Genomic DNA, 22919 nt, shown 5'->3' on the forward strand with positions numbered 1-22919 from the left:
GTTATGTCTCGCTTCTTTTATACCTTTTCTTACGTAATTTAACCTTTTATGGGCCACCAGAGATTACCTGTTCCCTGAATTCTATGAGTTATCCCGGTCACTCAGGCAAAATTTATTTTTTATCTGCACCAGCCTGGGTCTTAAAGTTAGAGATAAACATAGATTATCAGGTGCCACTAATAATGTTAACTGAATTCTTAGAAGGCTTGGGTTCTCTGGCTTATTTTATTTGCAGTCGTGCCCTACTACTTTCAATTGGGGTATTCCCGCACGCACACACCATCACAGGTTCGAAGTTTTATGAAGCATCAGGGTCAGTCATCATGATCAGAAACACATGTAAGTAAGGAACCAAAATATTTATTAAACTCATTATATAATGCCATATAAGTTAAAGTAGTTATCAATTCTAATTTAATCTTCTACCTTTCTCTCACCCTCTCACTCTAACAATTATGCATTGACTTCAAAATGTTAGCAAGTTCAATAACTCAACATATAATACATTCTTAATTACAGCTCAATTGGACATTAAGGCATTTTAGCACATTTATAATCTCTCTCGGATTAATTACGACAGAATCTCTATCTAACTGAAAGTTCTTAAAGTTCATTTCAAAAGCATAGTCATTTACATAAATCTTAGTTCTTCACTCTTTCTTCCATTTACAAATTTTAAGATCCATTCTCTTAACACTGTTAGTCAATTCTCAAAAGGGGCTAGAACAAGTGAGAGTACTTATCTATTCTTTATCAGTTTTCTTCCGTCCTTCCTTCTTTGTTTCGATTCTGGTTGTCTCGATCTTTTCGCCACGTGGGTTATACATGCTCACCTGAGTTGGGCACTATCTCTCTGCTAAGGTTTTACGTCGATTGCCCTCTCATTGATGGCCTTCGGTTGATCTTGCCGAAATCTGCTGCGGTGTCATGCCAGATCCTTTCGTAAGTCAGCCCTCAAAAATGAGAGCTGAACTGCGATGAACTCTTGGAGCACACGAAGAGAAATGCAGGAACAAGAAAAAAACGGGGTGATTTACTTCCGTGTTGCGGGTTTTATATGCTCCCCTAGAGCACCACCTTTCCGAGTTTGAATTTCTCTTATCGTCTCACCCATTGGTCTCAGGCTGGGTGACTTCACCGATCAACATACGGGACTTCTTGTTTCTGGGAACGTATGCGTCATGATGTCTTCTTAGATGTGATGCCCGTGGGTGCTTACGCTACTCTTATAGTATTAGGGCGATCTTTGCCCTATGTTGCTGAATAATACGCATTCTTTCATTTATAATATTTCACTAATGATTTCTCTCATATCTGCCCCTTTTGCTGACTTACATTCATGCTAGACATATAGATACATTAATTTAAATTCACATAATTCAGAGTTTATCATACAAGATGTTGTTACAAAAAAAAACATAGTTACACTGCGCTAAAAGATAAGTAGCATATATATTTCTTGTTAATTGTTAGATTCTGGAATGGTGACATCATGTAAAATTTGAAGTCGCCTATTTCAGATCTTACAATATAATTCAATTACTTCTTAATCCCTTACAAGTAATACATAAAAATTACAAACAAAATAAATTTTATTTCACCTACATAATATATTAAACAGAAGTTAATCTTTACCATTTTTAGCAGAAAACATCAAATCAAAACTAGAGAAAGAAAAATAGTGGACAACATATTTATTTAGCATCAATGAGGCTTCTGCCGCTGCATCATTAATGACAATTAATTTATATCAGGTTTATATTTTGTAGCCTTTAGAAATATGCTTGCGCTACTAGTTTCATATGTAAGGCTACTGTTACGTCTCATTCTTTTTGTTTCCCTGTTTCACTACTGTTTCTTCTTCTTATTATATTCTATATTTGATTTATTATACCTCCTACCCTTAAGTTCCCTATCTTATATTATCCTTACTTCTGCTCCTAAGTCGCCTGCGCTATTGTTATATCTCTTATCTAGCCCCTGTTATAACTTGTACTTTCTTTCTATTCTTTATTTTCTACTATATTTATCCTATATTCCTGCGTATCAGAGATTTCGTTTCCGACAAATTTATTTGAGAACGACTGCGCCAGCCGGTTACTAATTCCTGATACTTAATTGATTATCTTGGTAACTTTAGTTAACATACGGATCGCATGGTGAGCAGTCGTCGTTCCGCACCCCCCCCCCCCCTCTATCTTGCATGAAATGTTTCCTTTCACTCACACAGGTCCGAAAGTTTTTTTTTTTATAAATGGTAGGTCAGTCTCACAACAAAAGAACTTATAAACTTTGGTTTAAAAGAATACATTTATTATAACACTAGAACAGATACACATTTGATTAGGCATTCTGAATATACTTGAAATATTAACTTCATTGCTAAATTACCCACTTGTTCAGAACTGAAAGTCTGAACCCCTGCCCCACCACCTTTTTTAGATTAAATGATCCAAAATTTCATTCTCTAAACTTAAATATTTCAACTAGATATCTCTGCATTACAATTAAGCTCAAACTCGATTCATTTTTACAGAATTAATCAATTCTCATTTTCTATGTACAATTCTAAGTAAGGTTTACCCATGGCATATCAAATTCACACTATTTTAAACTCTAACATGAAAGACAAAGTTCAACTCTGTAAAGTTTCTCTGCCCCACACTTTAAGTGTAAGTCAGGATAACATTCAATACTACAGCTATTAGCTTCTTCTTAACAAACTGTTCAAGAGTTATGTTCCCTTTTCGGCACAAATTTAGAATAGCACGAGTCTTCTTGACACAGACAATTTGTCCAACACAGTCACTAAGGCACTATGAGCAAGTAAATGCATGGAGCTCTTCAAATCCTTTACGTTTACAATTATATAAGATAGATAAAAAAGGTTGTACTTTACCTTCTTGTCTTTACCAATAGGGTTTCCATGACTTCCCCCACGCTCTCTTTTCGGATATGGCAAGACTTCTGTATTCATTAGCCACTTGCTTCTATGGCTATTGCGACTTACTTATTCCTTCTTCAAAGATTGTCCTTCTCTGACTTTACATTGGCATGGTTCACTAATGGCTCCTTATTGAAAATCTGACTTCATTCCACAGGTAGCTTTGTTCGACTCGGTTATAACAGCAACCGGGAGATTGTTGCTGGCCACCGGCGACAAGCTTCCTCAGCTATCCAGGCTCGAACGGGAATGCAGGAACAGAAAAACAAGAGAGCGTTTGAACCGCGCGCGCCGCTCCTTATATCTTCCTTGCGTGCGCCCTCTCTCATTGTCTACGTCATGCACTTAGCTATAGCCGATTGGTTACTTTAACTCTGAACTGTTTAACATGGTTCTAAAACACAGATTTCTTTAGCTTATTTTACAACAATAATTTTAGTCGAGTTGATATACCTTTGAATCATAATATGTACAGTACTCCCTCAGCCCTGTTCTTGGAAGTATAAGCATGTCCTTTCCTTAAGTTTCTATTCTCTCTGTGTTGGGTCGGAAACAAATGGCCTACAGATAGTGGGTCAGCTATTTCCGACACAACACTACTGCTGTTACAAGACGTAACAAAGTTCATCACTGAGAACATTAATTCACAAAAACACGTAGATGCAAAAAATTTATATTAATGCTGTTGCAAGGATGTTTAAACATACAAAAGTTTCGGGAATAGCATTCCAAGTTCTTAGAATTCTTTCCGTTTTCCGCACTTCTCTCTCTCTCTCTCTCTGTTACTCCCATCTCTAATCAATCCTTTTCAATATTTTCCAAGTCAACTTTGAAAACAAATTTCTGCCTCCAAATTGAGCTACTTTGAATATCTTTCAACTACATTTCAAAATCTTCCATATTTATCCACGAGAACATCTGTAAGTTTATTTGAAGATGATTTTGTGTCCTGTAGTTTGAGGTTCAAGTCATTTAAATGTTTGCAAAAATCTGTAATAAACATGTTTACAAACCCACACAATGTCATACATTTCTTTATAAGACATTTGTTGATCAGTCAAAAAGATATTTATCTCATCCAGGCATTCGACAAATCGTTTCTAATCAAGACCTTGACTAAGCCAGTGGACATTGTTGTACATTTTTAGTCAGTTGTACACTGAATCCACTTCGTTGAATAGTGAAATCGTCTTTTATTCAAAGCAAGTGCAGAAATGTAATTAACAACCTTGGTTACTGTTTGCGTCACTTCTTGAAGTTCCTTTAGGCCAGCATTTGCACATAAATTCTTCTCATGTAGGATGCAATGAAAACCTATTAGTGTATGATCAACATGTTTTGCAAACAGATTTACAAATTCTGCTTCCCTACCCATCATGCTGGGTGCACTATCTGTTGTGATGGATACCACTTTTGAAATATCAATTTGCCAAATAGATAATTCGTTCCTAACTGCTTTACATATTTCAACTCCACGTACGCTCAGGTAATGTTACAAGGTTAATCATCTCTTTGCGTAATTCGTCGTTCCCTACAAAATCGAGTAAAGATTGCCAGCCTAGCTGATGATATAATGTCTTTGCTCTCATCAACACAAATAGAAAAGAACTTACATGAAGCCAAATCTTTTGTTAATTACTCTGCTGTATTCCTTTCCAACTTATGTGTTCTATCCTTAATCTTTTTTCTACTCAGACAATTCTTTAATGCGCTGAATAATTTTTACGTTTTCTGAAAGATTATCAAAAAAGGAATGGAGCACATTCTAGCCACACTTCCCTAATATACTCCCCATCACTGAGTGGTTTTCCACATGGGCAATAACTTTTGAAACCTCAAAACTAGCAGCAACTAAGTTGGAACTAGGCCTGCCTGAAATAAATTTCATCAAAGTATCAGACTATTTTTTTTATCTTGCTCAGTTCACAAGAAATTAATTCTCTTTGTTCTTGGCTCACTTTTGTTACTTAATTTCTTATGAACAGTTTCAAAATGTCTCTTTTACAGAAGAAGTATTATAAACAATTGATTTATGACAAAATGCAATAATGCTTTATTATATTTCTTAATCATGTCACATTTTTTCAGTCCAGTATTCTTTAAATTGTCTAATATCCTTTTCATTTGAATGTCTATGTTTCTTTGCTGGCGATTGTGACATTCTGCTCAAGCTGTAAAGAGCAGGAAGCAAATATATATATATGTATATGTAAAAAGTTTTTTTATCTTGGGTATGTTATATATTAAAGATGCCAAGCAATTTTAAATATAAAACTTGGCTTTAATCCTAATTCCCAAGTAAGCAAACAGGCCAGTAAGTCAAGTTTGCCTGCAAGTAGTGCAAGTCAGGGCAACTCTGCATGTAGTGCAAGTCCAGGCAACTCGTGGTAAAGGTGGAATAAGCTTTGATCACTATCCTTGGTATTTACCCTTAATGCAAAGCACATCCCTAGTGGAGATGTATGATGCTGTACATTAAAGACAAGGGCCACCTACCCAGACTGGTTTTGACCTTTATTGAGGTCTCATCAGTGGGAGCCAGGCTTAAGAAATGCCAGGGTTTAAGTAATACAGTTTTAAGTAATTAAAAATAAGCCTTGCTATGCCACTGCATGCACCCCTCTCCTACCAAATTAATCAATTTAATTATAGTTTTGTGCATGTTTCTTTCACATTTCATATTACACTCCTTTCGATCAAATTGCATAAAAATTCATCATACAGTTTTTGAGTTATTTACAATCATTCTCTCTCATTTTTATTTTTTTTTGTAATTTATGGAAACCAATGTATATAAAAAAATTGTATTTCATTATGGCAGTTTGTTATGTTTTCTCGTAACAATAACAGTGAACCATAATTATATGAGGAAAGGACTAGAATTGTGAAAATATATGTTGTATAAGAGGCTGGTCTGAAAAGTTATCGGCCTCGACCATAGATGGTAACACTATCAACATGATTTTTTTTTTCTAAGTTGGTACATCTGTCATAAGCAACTATGTGAAATTGCAAGTCATTCTATTAAGTAGTTTGTTTTATACAGCTGTCTGAAGCAAAAGTGTTGCCTGTATCCCTTGAAATGGATAAACTTCAGTATCGTGGTGTTATAAAATTCTTTGTAAAAGAAGGTTTAATACCAAAAGAAATTCATTTGAAGTTCATAAAAGTTTATGGACACTCTTCTCCTTCTTTTTGACAATTAAGAAATGGCTGCTGAGTTTAAATGTGGCCGAACCAGCCTTGAAGATGATCCACATGAAGGACGTCCAAAAAGTGTAACAACACCAGAAATCATTGATTAATTGCGCGATATAGTATTGGATGGCCGGGGAGTCAAAGTGTACGCAATTGCTGAAACTATAGGCATTTCAAAAGAATATGTAGGATATATTTTGCATGAAGAATTTCAAATGAAAAAGCTTTGCTCACAGCAGCAAAGCTTTGCCGTGCTTGCTCACAGCAGATCAAAAATGCACTCCCATGAAAATCTCTGAACAGTGCTTGGAGCATTTCAACAAGAGTAAAACTGATTTTGTGCGTCAATTTATTACTATGGATGAGACTTGGATTCACCATTACACACCAGAATCCAAACAGCAGTCAAAGTGGACAGAAGCCGGTTGTTGTTGTTCAGTGCCAAAGAAGACAAAGTTGGTTCCATCAGCAGGAAAGGTCATGGCATCAGTGTTTTGGGATGCTAAAGGCATTTTGTTTATTAATTATATTGATAAGGGTAAAACAATAACCAGGGAATATTATTCCGATCTTTCAACCAGACCAGACAAAAAAATTCATGAGAAAAGACCCGGTTTGCAGAAGAAAAAATTCATCTTTCATCAGGACAATGCACCTGCCCAAAAAGGTGTTTTGGCAATGGGAAAATTAAGTTTCTGCACTGTGAATTGTTGGAACATCCACCCTATTCCCTAGATTTGGCTCCAGATCTGACTTCTGTCTCTTCCCAAAGCTAAAACTCTTCCTCGCTGATCAGCATTTTTATTCGAATCAAGAGGTGATTGCAGCTGTAGAAGGGGGTATTTTGCAGATCTTACTGAGAACCACTACAGGGATGGGAGAATGGTGCTGGAGCATTGCTGGAATAAATGTATTAGTCTTAAGGGAGATTATGTTGAAAAATATCTTATATTGAATTTTTCAAGACCTCCTTTATAATTTTCCCATGAAGTGTATACTTTGCATTTCATCATTGCTTACCAAATTTCAAATCCTTACACTTTGTAACATTGAACTGACAGTTCGACTTACCTGCCCACTCATACAATCTATTCAAGTCCTCCTGTAAGGCCACAACATCTGCATTGCTCTCCCCCAATTTAGCATCATCTGCAAACAATTGCTTATCACTAGTTAGATTCATCCTAATATTATTAGGATGAATCTAACATCCTAATCTATACAAATTGAACAACAACCAATACAGACCTCTATGGCACTAGTGACTTTTCTCTTTCAGGATACTGTATCCCCATATACAACTTTCTGATGCCTATCTGGAAGTCCCTCTCACCAAAAAACTTCTGATTTGGAAACCTCCTCCACTTAGGCATGAAGTTGAAAGAGCAGTTAAGCAGCTTAACAGCAATAAGGCCCCAGGTGTAGATGGAATCCCAGCAGAGTTAATTAAGTCCACAATGTATGGGGAAATAAGAGTGTTTCATAGATTGATTACAAGGATATGAGAGACAGGACCATGGCCTAGAGCCTGGAAGAAGTCAATTTTTATACCACTACATAAGAAGGGAGATATGAAGGCTTTCAAGAACTATAGAACTATTAGTTTAATATCTCCTGCAAGCAAAATTTTATTGAAGATCTTGATTGAGACAGAGATGCCCAAGGAACAAGCAGGTTTTAGGAAAGGTAAGGGCACCAGAGATCAGATTCTTTGCCTTAGACAGATCATATAAAAATATAAAGAATTCAGACTCCCTCTGGTAAGTGTGTGTTTCTTAGACTAATCTAAAGCTTTTGACAGTGTACAGCATGTGAAACTGTGGGAAGTAATGAAGAGAATGGGTTTTCCTCGACACACTGTCAGGATTCACTTATGCCATAAACACTGCACACTACAACATCTTGTATTAAAAATGTAGTCCTTATGTTGGCAGGATGGGCGATAACATATCAGCAAATTGAATTACGGCAGCCACCATTATCAATACACAATACAAAGAAGATGAACAAAATATACTAAAAAATAATATGCTAGACAATGAAAACCCCAAAACTTAATAATTTATATAAAAAATTAATATTTATAAAAAAATTAATATTTTTCCTCTGCCACCTCATTAACATTTCCAACTCTATCTTCCAGTTATCAGTATAAAAGTAAGGAATCATATTTTTTTAATATTTTATTCAACTTTTACATTTTCATATTAATGCTGATGAAATTTAACAACTCAACATGTAATTTGCTCGCTTCACACCACTCAGTAGAGCTTAAAAATTGTCTCTTGATAAGTGAATATATTAAATATGCTGAAAGATGCAACAAAAAATTGTAGTTTTTTTCATTCTCAAAAAGGCTGTCTAGCTAAGGGAAGAAAATAACTGAATGGAACCAATTTACTTTTTAACTGCCTAGCAAGAGCATTTTTAAAAAAAAAATTCAAAATTTTCTTTGTTCATCATCATCTTCCTTATACCCTCTTTTACCTTGCGGTGTCGAGGATCCATTGATCATCGGACCTCACTCCGTTTACAGGATAAGGTGGTCAGCCTTATGCATCGGTGTATCCTATGGCCTGTAGTGTTGAGTTCTCAAGGCCAGTTTGCCTGCTTTGCGGGATGAAAAACCCCAGAATAAACTGGGGAAGAAAAATTTTCTTTGTTGGCCATTCAAATTTTTTGGTCTTCAAAATCAGCTGTTTTTAAATTTTTAGAAATTTTGAGGTTTTTTTTTTAAAGAAGAAATTATTAATTTAAATGGATTTGGGACACATGTATTCCACTACATGTTTATATAAAACACACAAAAAAACAGTTTTGCAGATTCAACCAGCAGTCTACAGGGTAGTTTGTTTTTTCACTTGGCTATACTATAAATTAAAGATACCAAGAAATTGTATACTTGGTTTAATCCTTTATCCAAGTGTAATAAGCAAACAAAGTTTGTATTTTAATTTTTTTTAAATTTATTTAAATTTATTTAATTAAAAAATTTTTTTAAATTTTATTTTATCTTATTTAATTATCACTAGAGGTCAGGCTAAGAAACAGATTAATTAACAGCGTAGATTTAATTTACCTTTATAGAGTGCAAGAGTATGTAGCTTGGTTCCCTGTACACATGCATCCTTCTGATGATGACCTCAATACAGGGGTCAAAATGTCAAGTGTTATTTTATTAATAATTGGTAAAATAATCATTTCAACACGTGTGTTTTGTGTCTCTAAATTCATAAATATGAATGCTAATCACCTTGTAACCTTAAAAGAAAAAAAAAAGTTTGTGCTTGAAGTATTTTCAAGACTGAGGCAACTAGTATATAGAGGCTGATGACTTCACATCACTTGCCTTAGTATACCATAATGTAAAGCACATATCCTTACAGGTGTATATAATGCTATGCATTATGGAAAGGATCACTACCCATACCAGTTTTGACCTTTACTGAAGTCTCATCAGTGGGAGCCAGACCCAGAGGTGATACTAAGCTTGAAGTAATGCCGAAGTCATAATTTCTTATACTAGGCCAAAAGGTGTCACATCTTATTATTAAAATACTCTGGATTAGAGAAAATTGTTGGAAATGTTTTCCACTTAGTTATATTATAAATTAAAGATACAAAGAAATTACATACTTAGTATCACCTCTGGGTCTCTCTCCCACTGATGAGACCTCAGCAAAGGTCAAAACTGCTATGGGCAGTGATATCCTTCCCATAATGCATAGCATTGTACATACCTGTAAGGATATGTGCTTTGCATTATGGAATACTAAGGCAGGTGATATGAAGTCATCGGCTCTACTTACGAGTTGCCCCAGTAAAAGCCCTGAAAATACTTGAGACGTAAACTTTACACTTGGATAAAGGATTAAACCAAGTATATAATTTCTTGGTATCTTTAATGTATAGCCTATAGGCTAGAGTACAAAATGTGGGAAAAAAGCCACTTCAAGCCTCGGGTAAACAAGGTGGAATAGATGCCAGGTAAAACGTAAAAAATGTATATTTTTTTTCTTCCCTCTAAAGGATAAGACCACACAAAATAACTTTAATAAATTTAGTTTGATCCTTTACCCAAGTGTAAGCAAAATAAAGGTGTACCACCTTATTATTAATTTACTCTGGATTTAGAGAAAGATGTTGGAAGTTTATCTTCCACTTGGTTAGACTATAATAAATTTAGTTTAATCCTTTACCCAAGTGTAAGCAAACAGATAAAGGATTAAACCAAGTATATAATTTCTTGGTATCTTTAATGTATAGCCTATAGGCTAGAGTACAAAATGCGGAAAAAAAGCCACTTCAAGCCTCGAGTAAACAAGGTGGAATAGATGCCAGGTAAAACGTAAAAAATGTATATTTTTTTCCTTCCCTCTAAAGGATAAGAACACACAAAATAACTTTAATAAATTTAGTTTAATCCTTTACCCAAGTGTAAGCAAACAAAGTTTGTGCCTGAAGTATCTTCAGGACTGAGGCAACTCGTAGTAAAGGTGGACCAAGCTCTTATCACTCCTTGTCTCAGTATCTCCCATAATGCAAAACACATCTCCTTGCAGATATGTATAATGCTATGCATTAAGGAAGGGCCACTATCCAGATCGGTTTCGACCTTTATTGATGTCTCATCAATGGTAGCCAGACCCAGAAGTGGTGATACTAAGGCAGAAGCAATGGAGAGGTCATATTTACTTATATGAGTTGCCAAAAGGTGTACCACCTTATTATTAATTTACTCTGGATTTAGAGAAAGATGTTGGAAGTTTATCTTCCACTTGGTTAGACTATAATAAATTTAGTTTAATCCTTTACCCAAGTATAAGCAAACAAAGTTTGCACCTGAAGTATCTTCAGGACAGAGGCAACTCATGGTAAAGGTGGACCAAGCTTTATTATAGTCTAACCAAGTGGAAAATAAACTTCCAACAAAATAACTTGCTTTTATTAGAATCAAAAATTATGCAGCTTCAGCCTACTGATGATTTCATTTGGAATTACATTTTCCATTTTAAAAGTACCATGCATTAGAATCATTGCAAAAATTATAAAGAAATATTTCTTACCTTTATGACTGAGGATTTATTATTTTTTCCTTCTTTTTTTTTTCTCTCCTTATGTTGTTCTAACATCCCGTTTTTATTTGACTGTGTATTATATAACATGCTCCATTTGAAATTTTTATCACATATATATAGAGAGAGAGAAAAAATCTAAAAACAAATTATTTTTTATATTATAGAGATATAGGCATCATGAATGAAGATGGATATATCAGTATTGCTGGACGGATTAAAGATATGATTATTAGGGGAGGTGAAAATATTTATCCTCGAGAGATTGAAGAATTTCTACATACCCATCCTGATATAGCAGAAGTTCAAGTTAGTAAAAGTGCCTAGTTTCTGTTAAGTTTGGTATTAGTATAAATTTTAATTAATGTATTGACATGATGCATTTTATAAAACAATCATATAATAGTGACCTAAGAATTATGTCTTTGCATAATATAGAAAATAGAAACAAAATAGAAACATTTGTACATAAAGCAGAATAGAGATAGACTGTAATGTTAACAGTAACTTATTCATTTATGCTAATATTTTGTTAGCTGTAGGCGTTAACATTTTCATAACATGATACATCAACCATTAGAACTGTAAGAAACATGTTGCAGCTTTGTCATAATATATGCAGCAGACATCACTGGAAAAGTCATTGTCAACAGCAGTAATATGACTGAAAAGTAAAAAGTAGTTTAAAAATAAACAAAAATATATAATTTTTTCACTGTTCCTTCATCACTTAACCAATAACAAGAACTACTGACTATCCTTCATTCAAGAAGATATGGTTAGCTTTGACATAACATTTCTATTTACTAATATTCCTATACATATGCTTCAGCTCTTATGATGAAAATTTCCTCCTGACATCATCAATTTGTTTGAATCTTTCCTGATGATTTCACATGCATAGGAAAAATTACAAGCAAATAGAGAGGATGGGGACATGAAATTTTTATATCAACTTCAGTTTTTCAGAACCAAAATTGTGCATTGACATACTAATTGTACTTCATAAAAACCTTTTGCATTTATGAATGCAAATTTATTTTGTTTAAAAAGTCTTCCAGTTTTTAGTTGCATCAAGGTTCTTTTAATCAAAAACCAGTATAAATGCAAAAATTAGCATTTATACTGGTGTTTTCCACCTACTGAGTACATTTGAGTTCCATTAGAACATTTCCTGTTGTTGCACACAAGAAATGTTCTAATGGAATTGTTTTCTATATTTGTTACTCACAGCAACGTTAGGATGAAAGAAATCCCAATATGAATGCAGAAAATGTATCCTTAATGACATGTTGCCTCTCATTGCTTTGTATATCTGTAGTATGTTTTCTATGAGAAATTCTCACTTACAAGACCAAACTATTATTCACACTATACCTACCATACATATTCTTATAATCATTCATTGTCAGGGCACTCACAAACACCTCTCAGAATGCATTATGCTCACTCACGACTTTCCAAGCAAAAAATCTAGTCCACACAACCTTACTAACCACACTTTTAGACCACTTCTAGATGTGACCTCTAGTTCTCTCACTACTTGTCATCTATTGAAAAATTTCTTTTCTGTCTTAAATTTTTACAACCACTTCAGTGACATAATTTTCCCTCTCTTCTGCCTGTTAACTGGACTTTACAACATACTTACCTTCAATCTATCCTCATAGGGAACATACTACAGACCTCTCACTAGATTGGTCACTCTTCTCTGGATCCTCTGAACCATTTCCTCATCCCCAAGAAAGTCATAAATCTTTGCACAGTGGTCAAGATGACATTATAGGGATAATAACTTATCTTTAGTTGTCAGTGTATTCTTCAGCATCCAAATCTTTTGAGTTAGTTTGCCAACTTTTGCAGTATGTCCTCTGAACTTCAACTCTCTGACCACCTTCCCCCCCATCCATATCCCTAGCCTCATCAATTTCCTGCAATACTATACTATTAATGTGATACACGATATGTAATCTTTTCATCCTGAAGTGCATAACCTTACATTTTGCAATATTAAATTGACAACCATTATCCTTTGTCCACATTACCAATTTATTTAAATCATCCTGCAGGATATCTACATCACCTTTAGCCTTTATCAACTATTGCTCTTCCCAGTTCTGCATCATCAGTAAACATCTAAAGATCCCCACCCTTTTAATGCATTTTCTGTATCCGTAATAAACAGCAGCCCTAGCACAGAGCCTTCAAACACTCCACTAATTACCCTTATTCACCTAGATTCTATTCCACCATAAGCTACTCTCTAGTGCTATTTGCCATCCACCATCACTATCCATGCCACCAGCTTCATATTGATTTCCATTTGCTTCAATTTACATGGTAGTTTTTCCATGCAGTATTCTGTTAAATGTCTGTAAAGTTTCAGCCTAATCATTATTTAGCCTTTTCTCTTATCTAATTCTACCCATCACTATCATAAAATATGAGTAATTTACTAGGGCAGTACCAAGCTTTTTTTAGAAAGCTGTGCTACCTATTATGGAGTATCATCAAGTTATTTAATGATAAAATCCAGGAATGGATGAATACCCATTCCTAGATTTTACCCTTAAGCAGCTTTTCCAATACTTCAACCACCACTCCTGAGATACTAACTGATATGTAATTTGCTATTTCTGAAGTCACCATTATGCAATGGAATAACTTCGGAGATGGAGGAAATAAGAGATCTTGGAGTGATAGTGGATAAGGATCTGAAATTTAGGGGACACATTGCCAAAATTGTGAAGACAACACAAAGCCTTCTGGAAATGATGCAGAGGACACTGACTTGTAGAAGTAGGGAGATTTTTGTTCCATTGTATAAGGCTTTGATTTGGCCACACATGGACTACTTTGCCCAGATTTGGCCGCCTGGTTTACAGAAGGACGAAGAGATGTTGGAAAGGGTCCAGAAGCATCCACTGACTAAGGTAGTTTCTGACTCTGGAATGTTGAATATGAGGAAAGATCGAGAAGATGCAATTTATAGAGTCTAGTGGATAGGAGGAAGAGGGGAGATATGATAGAGACACCTACAAGTTAGTAAGGGGTTGTTATAGGATCAGTGTTAGAGAGGTTCTACAGAAAACAGTGGGAGATCAGGGGAGAACCAGAGGTCATCCCTGGAAACTGTATAAAGAGGGTGTGAGCAGGGGAGTGAGAAGCAGGTTTTTTGCATTTGAGTTGTGGATGATTGGAATGAGAGTGTGGTGTCTGCAGAGAATTTGAGTGTGTTTAAAGTGTGGTATGATGAGCTGTGTGTATGATAAAAGGACCTCCTAAATGAGTCTTTGACTCCATGGGGGGGGTGCCTTGGGTAATAATAATAATAACTTACCCTTTTTTACTCTGTTGAACCTAGCTAGAAATGAGACTCAACAACCAACTTCATCAACCTCATTTTTTTTCTCCGCCTGGATAATACATCCTTGCAAAATGCTTGCTTAGTAATTCAACTCTTTCTACTGCTTCTATCACTTTCTTACCATTGGCATTATTTAAAGTTATCCTTCCATAATCATTTTTTCATCTTATTTACTACTTAAAATAAAAAAGAAATGTTTTAGATTTACTTTAGCCTACTAAGCTAATTTTCTCTCACAATCTGATTTAACCGTTCTTGCCATACTAGTTATTCTTCTTAAGAGCATTCACTTTATATTGCTCATGAGCATGCCGATCACCTTTTCTTTATATTTCTCTCCACAATGTTTTCCTTTTTTTGGCTCCTGCTTTATATTGCTACTCATCAGCCTAACCTTACTTATCTTATCCTCCTCTCCCTGTGTATGTGGAGAGGAGGATAAGGTATGTAGTCTGATACTGCTTCTCTCAAACCATTCTTGACCACTTTCCATGTACTGCTGATATTCTTTCCTTCTAGGCTTCTTATGCAATGGTGCTCTAAGATGCCTTACAAGTCTTATTAGTTTTCTATTTCTGTATAAATCATTTCTTGACTGAGAATTCCATGTTTCCAATCTCCCAGAACAAGACTGCTTGGTCTCTTTCCCTGATCTGAAGTAGAGTGAATACCGCGGTAAAGGGTATCTTCTGATACTATTATCAAATCCCATCACATGCTGTTTCAGGTAATTATCCCTTGGTAACATAAATTCAATATCCATATTACCATGTACTCTTTCCTTTTTCCAGTCTATGTTCCCATAGTTGAAGCCCCACCCCTCCCATAATAATTGCTTGACCTACACTCATAATGCTGATTTGCTGATGCATGGAATCCATACTTTTCTGTGGACTATGGTCTATAGGAGCAGCCAATAGTATATTTTGTCCTGTCTCCCTCTATCACACTAGATAGTCTTAAATAAACCATCTGCCTCAGACCTAAAATCTTCATAATGATACAGAGCTGTATCATTAGATCGTAACTTTGTTTTTGTTGGTTGAAACTCCTCAGTTATCATAACCAATACCCCTTCCCCCTCCTGTCCTATTCCCATCTCTCTATCCTCCTTGAAAATACAATACCTTTCAGTCTATCCCTGAAATAACTAAATCATCTTCTGCTAACCAGTCTTGCTGATGGTGATAATTTTTGTCAGCTTGAGTTGATCAATGCCCCAAACTCCTCCCCTTTATTTCTGATACTTCTGGCATTTGTGTACAAGCATTTTAAAATCTCTTTGGGCACACAATTACTTTTGAATAATGTTACAATTAATTCAGAATCAAAACCTGTGAAACTGTATTAAGTATTGCATAATAATTATTGCAAGATGATTTGATTAAACATGCTGTGTTGTGCATGTGAATGCACACATGTGCATTCACATGTGATGGGTAAATGAATGGGGGGGGTGTTCAGTTTAATTCAGCTAAATGTAAAGTCTTGAAGTTTGGGATACATTGATGGGAGGCTGCATACTCTGTTGGAGGAAGTGGGGGAAACAAAGGATCTTGGAGTGATGATTAATAGAAATCTGAAATTCAGGAAACATATTGCAAAAGTGGTGAAAGTAACTCAGAGGATTGCTGCAATATTGAGAAGGACACTGACTTGCAGAGATAAAAGAGTTGTCATTCCATTGTACAAAGCCCTGATCAGATCACACCGGAACTATTGTGATCAAGTTTTGTTCCCAGGATATTTGAAGGGGATAAATTAACTGTGGAAAGAGTGCAGAGGCAGATAACAAAGTTGATATCAGGACTGTACAATGTTAATTATGAGAATAGGCTGAGGTAATGTGGACTGTAGAATTTAGTAGATAGAAGAAGGAAGGGTGATATGATTAAGACTTTTAACTGTCAAGAGATAGTTACAGGCAGAGTTGACCCCGGGGGAATTCTTTTGCTTGGTACAACAACAGGTGGGAAGGGGCGAGGCAATCCTTGGAAGTTGCGAGCAAGAGAGTAAAGAGTGGTTTTTTTGGATGGAGGATGGTTGAACCATGGAATGCATTGCCTGATAGAGTGGTGAGAGCATGGATGGTCAATGGATTCAAGGAGTGGTATAATATACTTTGTGTTTTCTAGTGTCGGCCTCCCATGATGAGTCTTGGGACTCCATGGAGGCATGAATCATAATAATAATAATAACCATTTCTATAATCACAGCACTCTTTTGTCCTACGGAAGGCTAAACCCACACTTAACTGCATTTCCCACCCATTTCCCATTACTCCTAATTTCCCTGCTTTTCCAAAACTGTTCCATGACTTATTTTTAACAGTATTAACAACACCAAACGAACTATTTTATAAAAAAGATGTTTTATTAACTTGCTTATATTTCGCTAAATTTCAAATCAGTATCTTCAGAACACAACACAACACAGCATTATATTGACTGTTGTATATACAATGCTGTATACAATTTTGTGTATACAGCATTCTATACACAACAGTGAGTAAGTGAAACAATGGAATTGTAATGGACAAATGATCTAAAGTTCTAATTTAGCATTCTCTAATGTTGTAAAAAGAAAAAAAGAAAGTATTGCAGCTATGTGGGAGTTGCTCTTAAGATAATAGTCTCTCAAATTTTTGAAAAATTAATGCAACCATATTTGTTCTGGTTAGGAGAATTCTTTGTAGCCATGGCTGACTCACAAAATTATCTTTTGGATCTGTAACGACTTCTGAATAATACATCAGTTTACTTCCATCTAATCCTGTGTGAAGGGGTGTCCAAAGTGTAGTCTGCCAGTCCTAACTTATCATAGTAATGGTAGTGAATGTATTTTTTATGTTCTTCCAGGTGAAAGTTGACAGGTCTTCCTGTCTGCCCATAGTAGGCCAGATCATAGTCACAAGGAACTTCATACACTCCCAGGTGTGCTAGACGGTGAAATTTATCCTTAGGTGGAGCAGATCAGAGTTGCTAATTTAACATGAGATTTGCATGGCTTTCTCATAACATTCAAATCTCATGTTAAATTAGCAACTCTGATCTGCTCCCTATTTTGCTGTACTATTTTGGTTATCTTTTCCAATCTATCTCTGACATAGGGAGTCATCGTATGTTACGCTTTCGCGCAGGCCTACACATTTTACCGCGTAAGCTTCCATAACTGATACGTGTGTAGAGGCTTAAGTGCTGTGAGGACATCATGTTGGAGGCTTAATGGATTTTTTACAACACTCAAAAAGAATTAAAATAGACTTTAATACTTCCTATATTTCGTCCTAGTCACTAGGACATCTACGGGGATTACAAAAAAATTAATGTAACATATGCACAAATAACAAACAATACTAAGCCCAACCATGTGGGTGACACTAAAGTCCTATCTAGGTAAAGCGCCCTCTAAGGGCAGTAGTAGGTGGCCTGGAATGTAAGGTGGGAACTCTGGTGATGAGTGTTTCCCAAATCTTCGGAAGCTTAATGCAACCATATTTATTGAGATTTGGTTGGTTTTTGAGAGCTGCTGCCGCTTCTAAGAAAAGTCTCTCTTTGTTGAATTTGCTGTGGTGGAGCATGGTGGTTTTCTTCCATGATACTCTGTGGGTGGTGTCCAAAACATGGTCAGCCAAGCCTGAATGGCCATAGTTGTGTTTGAAGATGTAAGACTTGTGTTCCTCTAGACAGATGGATGCTGATCTGCCTGTCTGTCCAAAGTACGCCAGCTTACATGAACAGGGTACTTTGTAAACTCCAGGCAGAGAGAGAGAGAGGAGGGAGCTGATCTTTCGTAGAAGTATTAAAGTCTATTTTAATTCTTTTTGAGTGTTGTAAAAAATCCATTAAGCCTCCAACATGAGATCCATAACTGATAATCTGTGGAATAGGTTGGTTGCTCCTTATTCCCGGTGGTAGCCCATGTCTGTCAAAGCGTGTGTTCATGGGGCCAGTTTGCCTGCTTTGCGGGATGAAAAACCCAGATAAACAGCGGAAAAACCCTGCTGTCCATGCCCAAGACTGGCTAACTTGGTGAGGAAGATCCTTAAGCTCCTCACGTTGTCGATGGGAATCGAACCTAGGACACTTCTTTCCCCAGGCATATAGTTGCAAAGCGCAAAGCCACTAGGCTAACCACATGGACACATGGGTAGCAGAAATGGCAATGTTGCATTCCTGTGTATTAGAGGAGGGAGGAATAATGGAGCTGTGTGTAGTATTTTATCTATTTTGTAGGAACAGTAGCCATTGGCCAAGAAAGTATGGCACAGATATTTGAGTTCTGTGGACAGAGCTGTTTCATTAGATCAGTTGGCTCTGGCTCTTTGTGAATCATAATAATAATAACCATTTCTATAATCACAACATGATTATAACATTTTATAACATCTTAAAACATTTTAAGTGTTTTTAAAATGCCATACAATTGGACTGGATGATGATATGATTGTTTATGTAGATATCTTCCTGCGTGTTGTCTTTCTGTAAATGGAAAATGATAGTGATCCATCTGAAAGGCAGGTGACTAATGTGTCAATAAAGGGTAAACAGTTATTAGATTCTATAAGTTAAAGATACCAAGAAATTATATACTTGGTTTAATCCTTTATCCAAGTGTAAGAGCAAACAAAGTTTGCACCTGAAGTATCTTCAGGGCTGGGACAACCCGTGGTAAAGTGGTATCCTGAAGATATTTCAGAGGCAAACTTTGTTGGCTTACACTTGGATAAAGGATTAAACCAAGTATGTAATCTCTTGGTATCTTTAATTTATAGTATAACCAAGTCGAAAAACTTTCAACAAGTAGTTATTAGATTCTTTTTCTACTTTGAAATGGATTTTGTTGTGTTGGCTGTTTAGGTAGCAAATGCATCCCAAGTGGCCATGTGGTCAAATGGCAGACACATCATCAATATAGCATAATCACACCAGGGGCTTGTATGTAGCTGTGGTAAATACTTTGTTTTCAAAGTTCAATGTAAAAGTTTGCTGGGAGAAAGGGGAACCCATAACAGTACCATTAATCTGTTTGTAGATTTTTACTTCCTATGTAAAGTAACCTGCATACATAGTAAATTTGAATAATTCAAAGATATCAGAGGAAATTTTATCAAATGAAGAGTGTCTATTAGTGGTACATTTAGTAAGTAAAGAGGTGACATCAAAACTAACCATTATGTCTGAATTTTTAAGGATATGATTTTTAATTAATGATTTGAAATGGACTGAATTTATTACAAAAGTAGAGGAATTGCCAGTGGGGATGGGGTGGAGGCAAGAGACTTGGCTAACTGTTGGGCCAATTTATAAGTGGAACTATCTAAGCTATCAACTATAGGGCATAGAGGGATATTATATTTGTGGATTTTTGGTAATCGATAAATGCGGGGTGACTTAACATGAACAGGTTTTATTTTTAGATGATTTGCTAAGAAGTCACATTTTTCAATAATTTGCAGACTTTTTTCCTTTGAGACTTAGTGGAGTCTTGATCTATAATTTGGTAATTAGAACTCACATAGGAGATCTTGCATTTTTTTTTTTTGTTTTAATGCTCTTGATTCATGATAACTGTTGCATTTCTCTTATCAGCTTTTGTGAAAACAATATTTTTATTACTATACAACTTTTTAAGGAATCTATATCATTCTGTGGTATATTACTTTTTGATGCTCTATCTTTATTTAGGATGCTTGCTATGTCTAAATGCACATTTAGACATAGTCATTGCAGGTGGAAGATCGTAGATGTCCTTTTTTACATTCATCATGATTTCTAATTTTGGAATTTGTTTGGGTGTAACGGCAGAGTTATGGCTTAGACTGAGAACATTCTGGCTTCTTCAGTAAACACTTGTGGTATTAAATTTACAACCACGTAATGTTGTTCAAGTTGTGGTCTAAACGTAGTATGTTGGTCCTATTGTAGGATTTCAAATTTCTTCAAGAGCCTGCTTGTAACTCTTTTGCTGCAACTTCGGTGATGCAATGTAGGATTGTCCACATTTCAGGATTTAAAACTTTAATTAGTTCTTCATGTAGAACAGTGATAGAGCTGTTTAACTTACTAAGCTCTATGTGAGTAGTGCCAATTTGTTCCCGTAGAAGCACTAAACTTGCCCATCGATAAATATCATGTGCCTTTGCCGAATTTAACTTTTCTTTAAATCTGAGAAAAGCTAGAATAATATCGCTATTGTGACACTGTTTGGGGAAGGCTAATCTGTTCAGTTTTCTGGACCATTTCAGTTTCAACTTACTGAACTATCGTGCTTTGTATACAGTATCTTCTCCATGAAGAATCATCAGTCAAACTTAGATAAGCTTAGATGTTGAAGGTTATTTATGATTTATCATCATCATCATCATCATCATCAAATTCCTGCTATGTACCCTCAAGGGGTGTACAGGATATGACAGTACTACATGAAAAAATTACATCATTACTAACTTCCTATCTACAATTTTCCTCCAAATCAGTCTGTTACTTGTCAAGACTCCAACATTATCAGATCTTATATTTCTATCGTCTAAGGCACTTTGTACCATATCAATCCACCTATATCTTGGTCTTCCTCTGGGTCGTTTTCCTGCCAACCTGGCAGAGAACACTTGTTTTGCTAATCTTTCCTCTCCCATTCTATTTAAGTGACCATACCATCTGAGATTAGCTCTGCTAACGCATTCCTGGATGCTGACAATGTCAAGTTCTTTCCTAATATCCTCATTTTTAATATGATATTGCCATTGATGCCATCTGTTCACGCCTCTAATCTTTCTCAGGCCTCTCATATCTGCGGTCTCTAGTCTTTGGTCAAGTGTTTTACTTCTGACCCAGCTCTCAGATCCATAAGTTAAAATTGGTTTGAACACAGTCTTGTATACAGCTAATTTAGTGTTCCGACTAATTTCTCTCTTATTCCATATGAATTTATTCAATAGACTTCCCACGATACCAGCTTTGCTGATTCTGTTGTCTATTTCTATATTTAGTTTACCATCTTCAGTAAAAATTGTGCCTAAGTAGCTGAAATGTTTTACTTGTTCCACAGGTTCTCCATTCACAACACAGTTGACATTTTCAATGATTCTGCCTATTTTCATTGTCTTTGTCTTTTTATTGCTGACCTTCATACCATATCTATTACAACAGCTATTCAATTTAGTCAGAGAATCTTGCAGACTTGTAGCGGATTTATTTAGAAGTATAACATCATCCGCATAAATAAAGCAAAGAGCTGACATTAACATCTCCAATTTTGATATCAGGTTTAATACCACATTCCTTCATAATGTGATCCATATAGATAATGAATAACAGAGAGGATAATGTACATCCTTGTCTCACACCAGATTTAACATTAAACCATCTTCCTGTACTTCCTTCAATTCTAACTGCTGACTCACAACTCAAATAAAGACTAAGTATTGCTTGATATAATGCCCCATTGACACCATATAACTGCAGCATATTGAATAGCTTCTCTCTTGGCACCTTGTCATATGCCTTTTCCAAATCGACAAAACTTAAATACAGATCTTTGTTATATTCCCATGCTTTCTCGACTATTTGTCGTAAAGTGAAGATCTGATCCTGACCGCCTCTATTTGGCCTGAATCCAGCTTGTTCTTCACCAAGCTTTTCTTCCACAATTCTTCTCAACCGTTTCTCAAGTATACTTGCATAGATCTTGCCAGGAACACTCAGTAGGGAAATACCTCTGTAATTCTCACATTCAGTTTTATTTCCCTTTTTATATATGGGTACTATGAGAGCTCTACTCCAATCATCGGGAATTCGTCCCTCTGTCCAGGCTTTCTGAACTATGCAGTGCAGCCACTGTAAGACTCTTATACCACCATACTTCAGCATTTCTGGTCGAATATCATCTACTCCTGCTGCCTTTCCACATTTCAAGCCTTTGACGGCTTTTTCTACTTCAAGTATGGATATGTATTCCTGACTGCATGCCTGGTCAGTGTTTTTTATCACTGTGCTGTCATCACTGCTTTTTTCATTTAGCAGTTTTTCAAAGTAATTACTCCATACTTCAAGGATATCTTTTTCTCCTGTTTTCATTTCACCTTTATCATCTCTAATTCCTTTTACAGCACTCTTTCCTCCATTCCTAAGCTTCTTCAACAACCTCCAGAATATTTTGCCACCTTCTTGATATTTATTTTCTATATTCTTGCCAAAGTCCTCCCATGACTTTTGTTTAGCTAGTTTTACACAATGTTTAGCATTCTTGCATTTGTCTCTATATTCTCTAAGAGAACAAGCTGACTTATTTGCCAGGAACTTTTGATATGCTTTCTTCTTTTCCTTCACTGCCT

The 22919-nt window shown here is 35.8% G+C and overlaps 1 protein-coding gene across 2 annotated transcripts in view; it reads left to right on the forward strand.

Annotated features, from left to right (window-relative positions):
• Positions 1-22919, forward strand: part of LOC150105701 (medium-chain acyl-CoA ligase ACSF2, mitochondrial-like) — a 398514-nt gene that overhangs the window by 322424 nt on the left and 53171 nt on the right. For both annotated transcript variants that reach the window (XM_090394306.1, XM_090394307.1), the window contains exon 14: positions 11385-11526. In XM_090394306.1, coding sequence (XP_090250432.1) covers positions 11385-11526 — 142 coding nt within the window. The remainder of the gene's footprint in view (positions 1-11384; positions 11527-22919) is intronic.

Source organism: Typopeltis vanoorti, chromosome 6 (assembly GCF_054136105.1).
Source record: "Typopeltis vanoorti isolate ZY-2024b chromosome 6, IOZ_Tvanoo_1.0, whole genome shotgun sequence".
Lineage (NCBI taxonomy): Eukaryota > Metazoa > Arthropoda > Arachnida > Uropygi > Thelyphonidae > Typopeltis > Typopeltis vanoorti.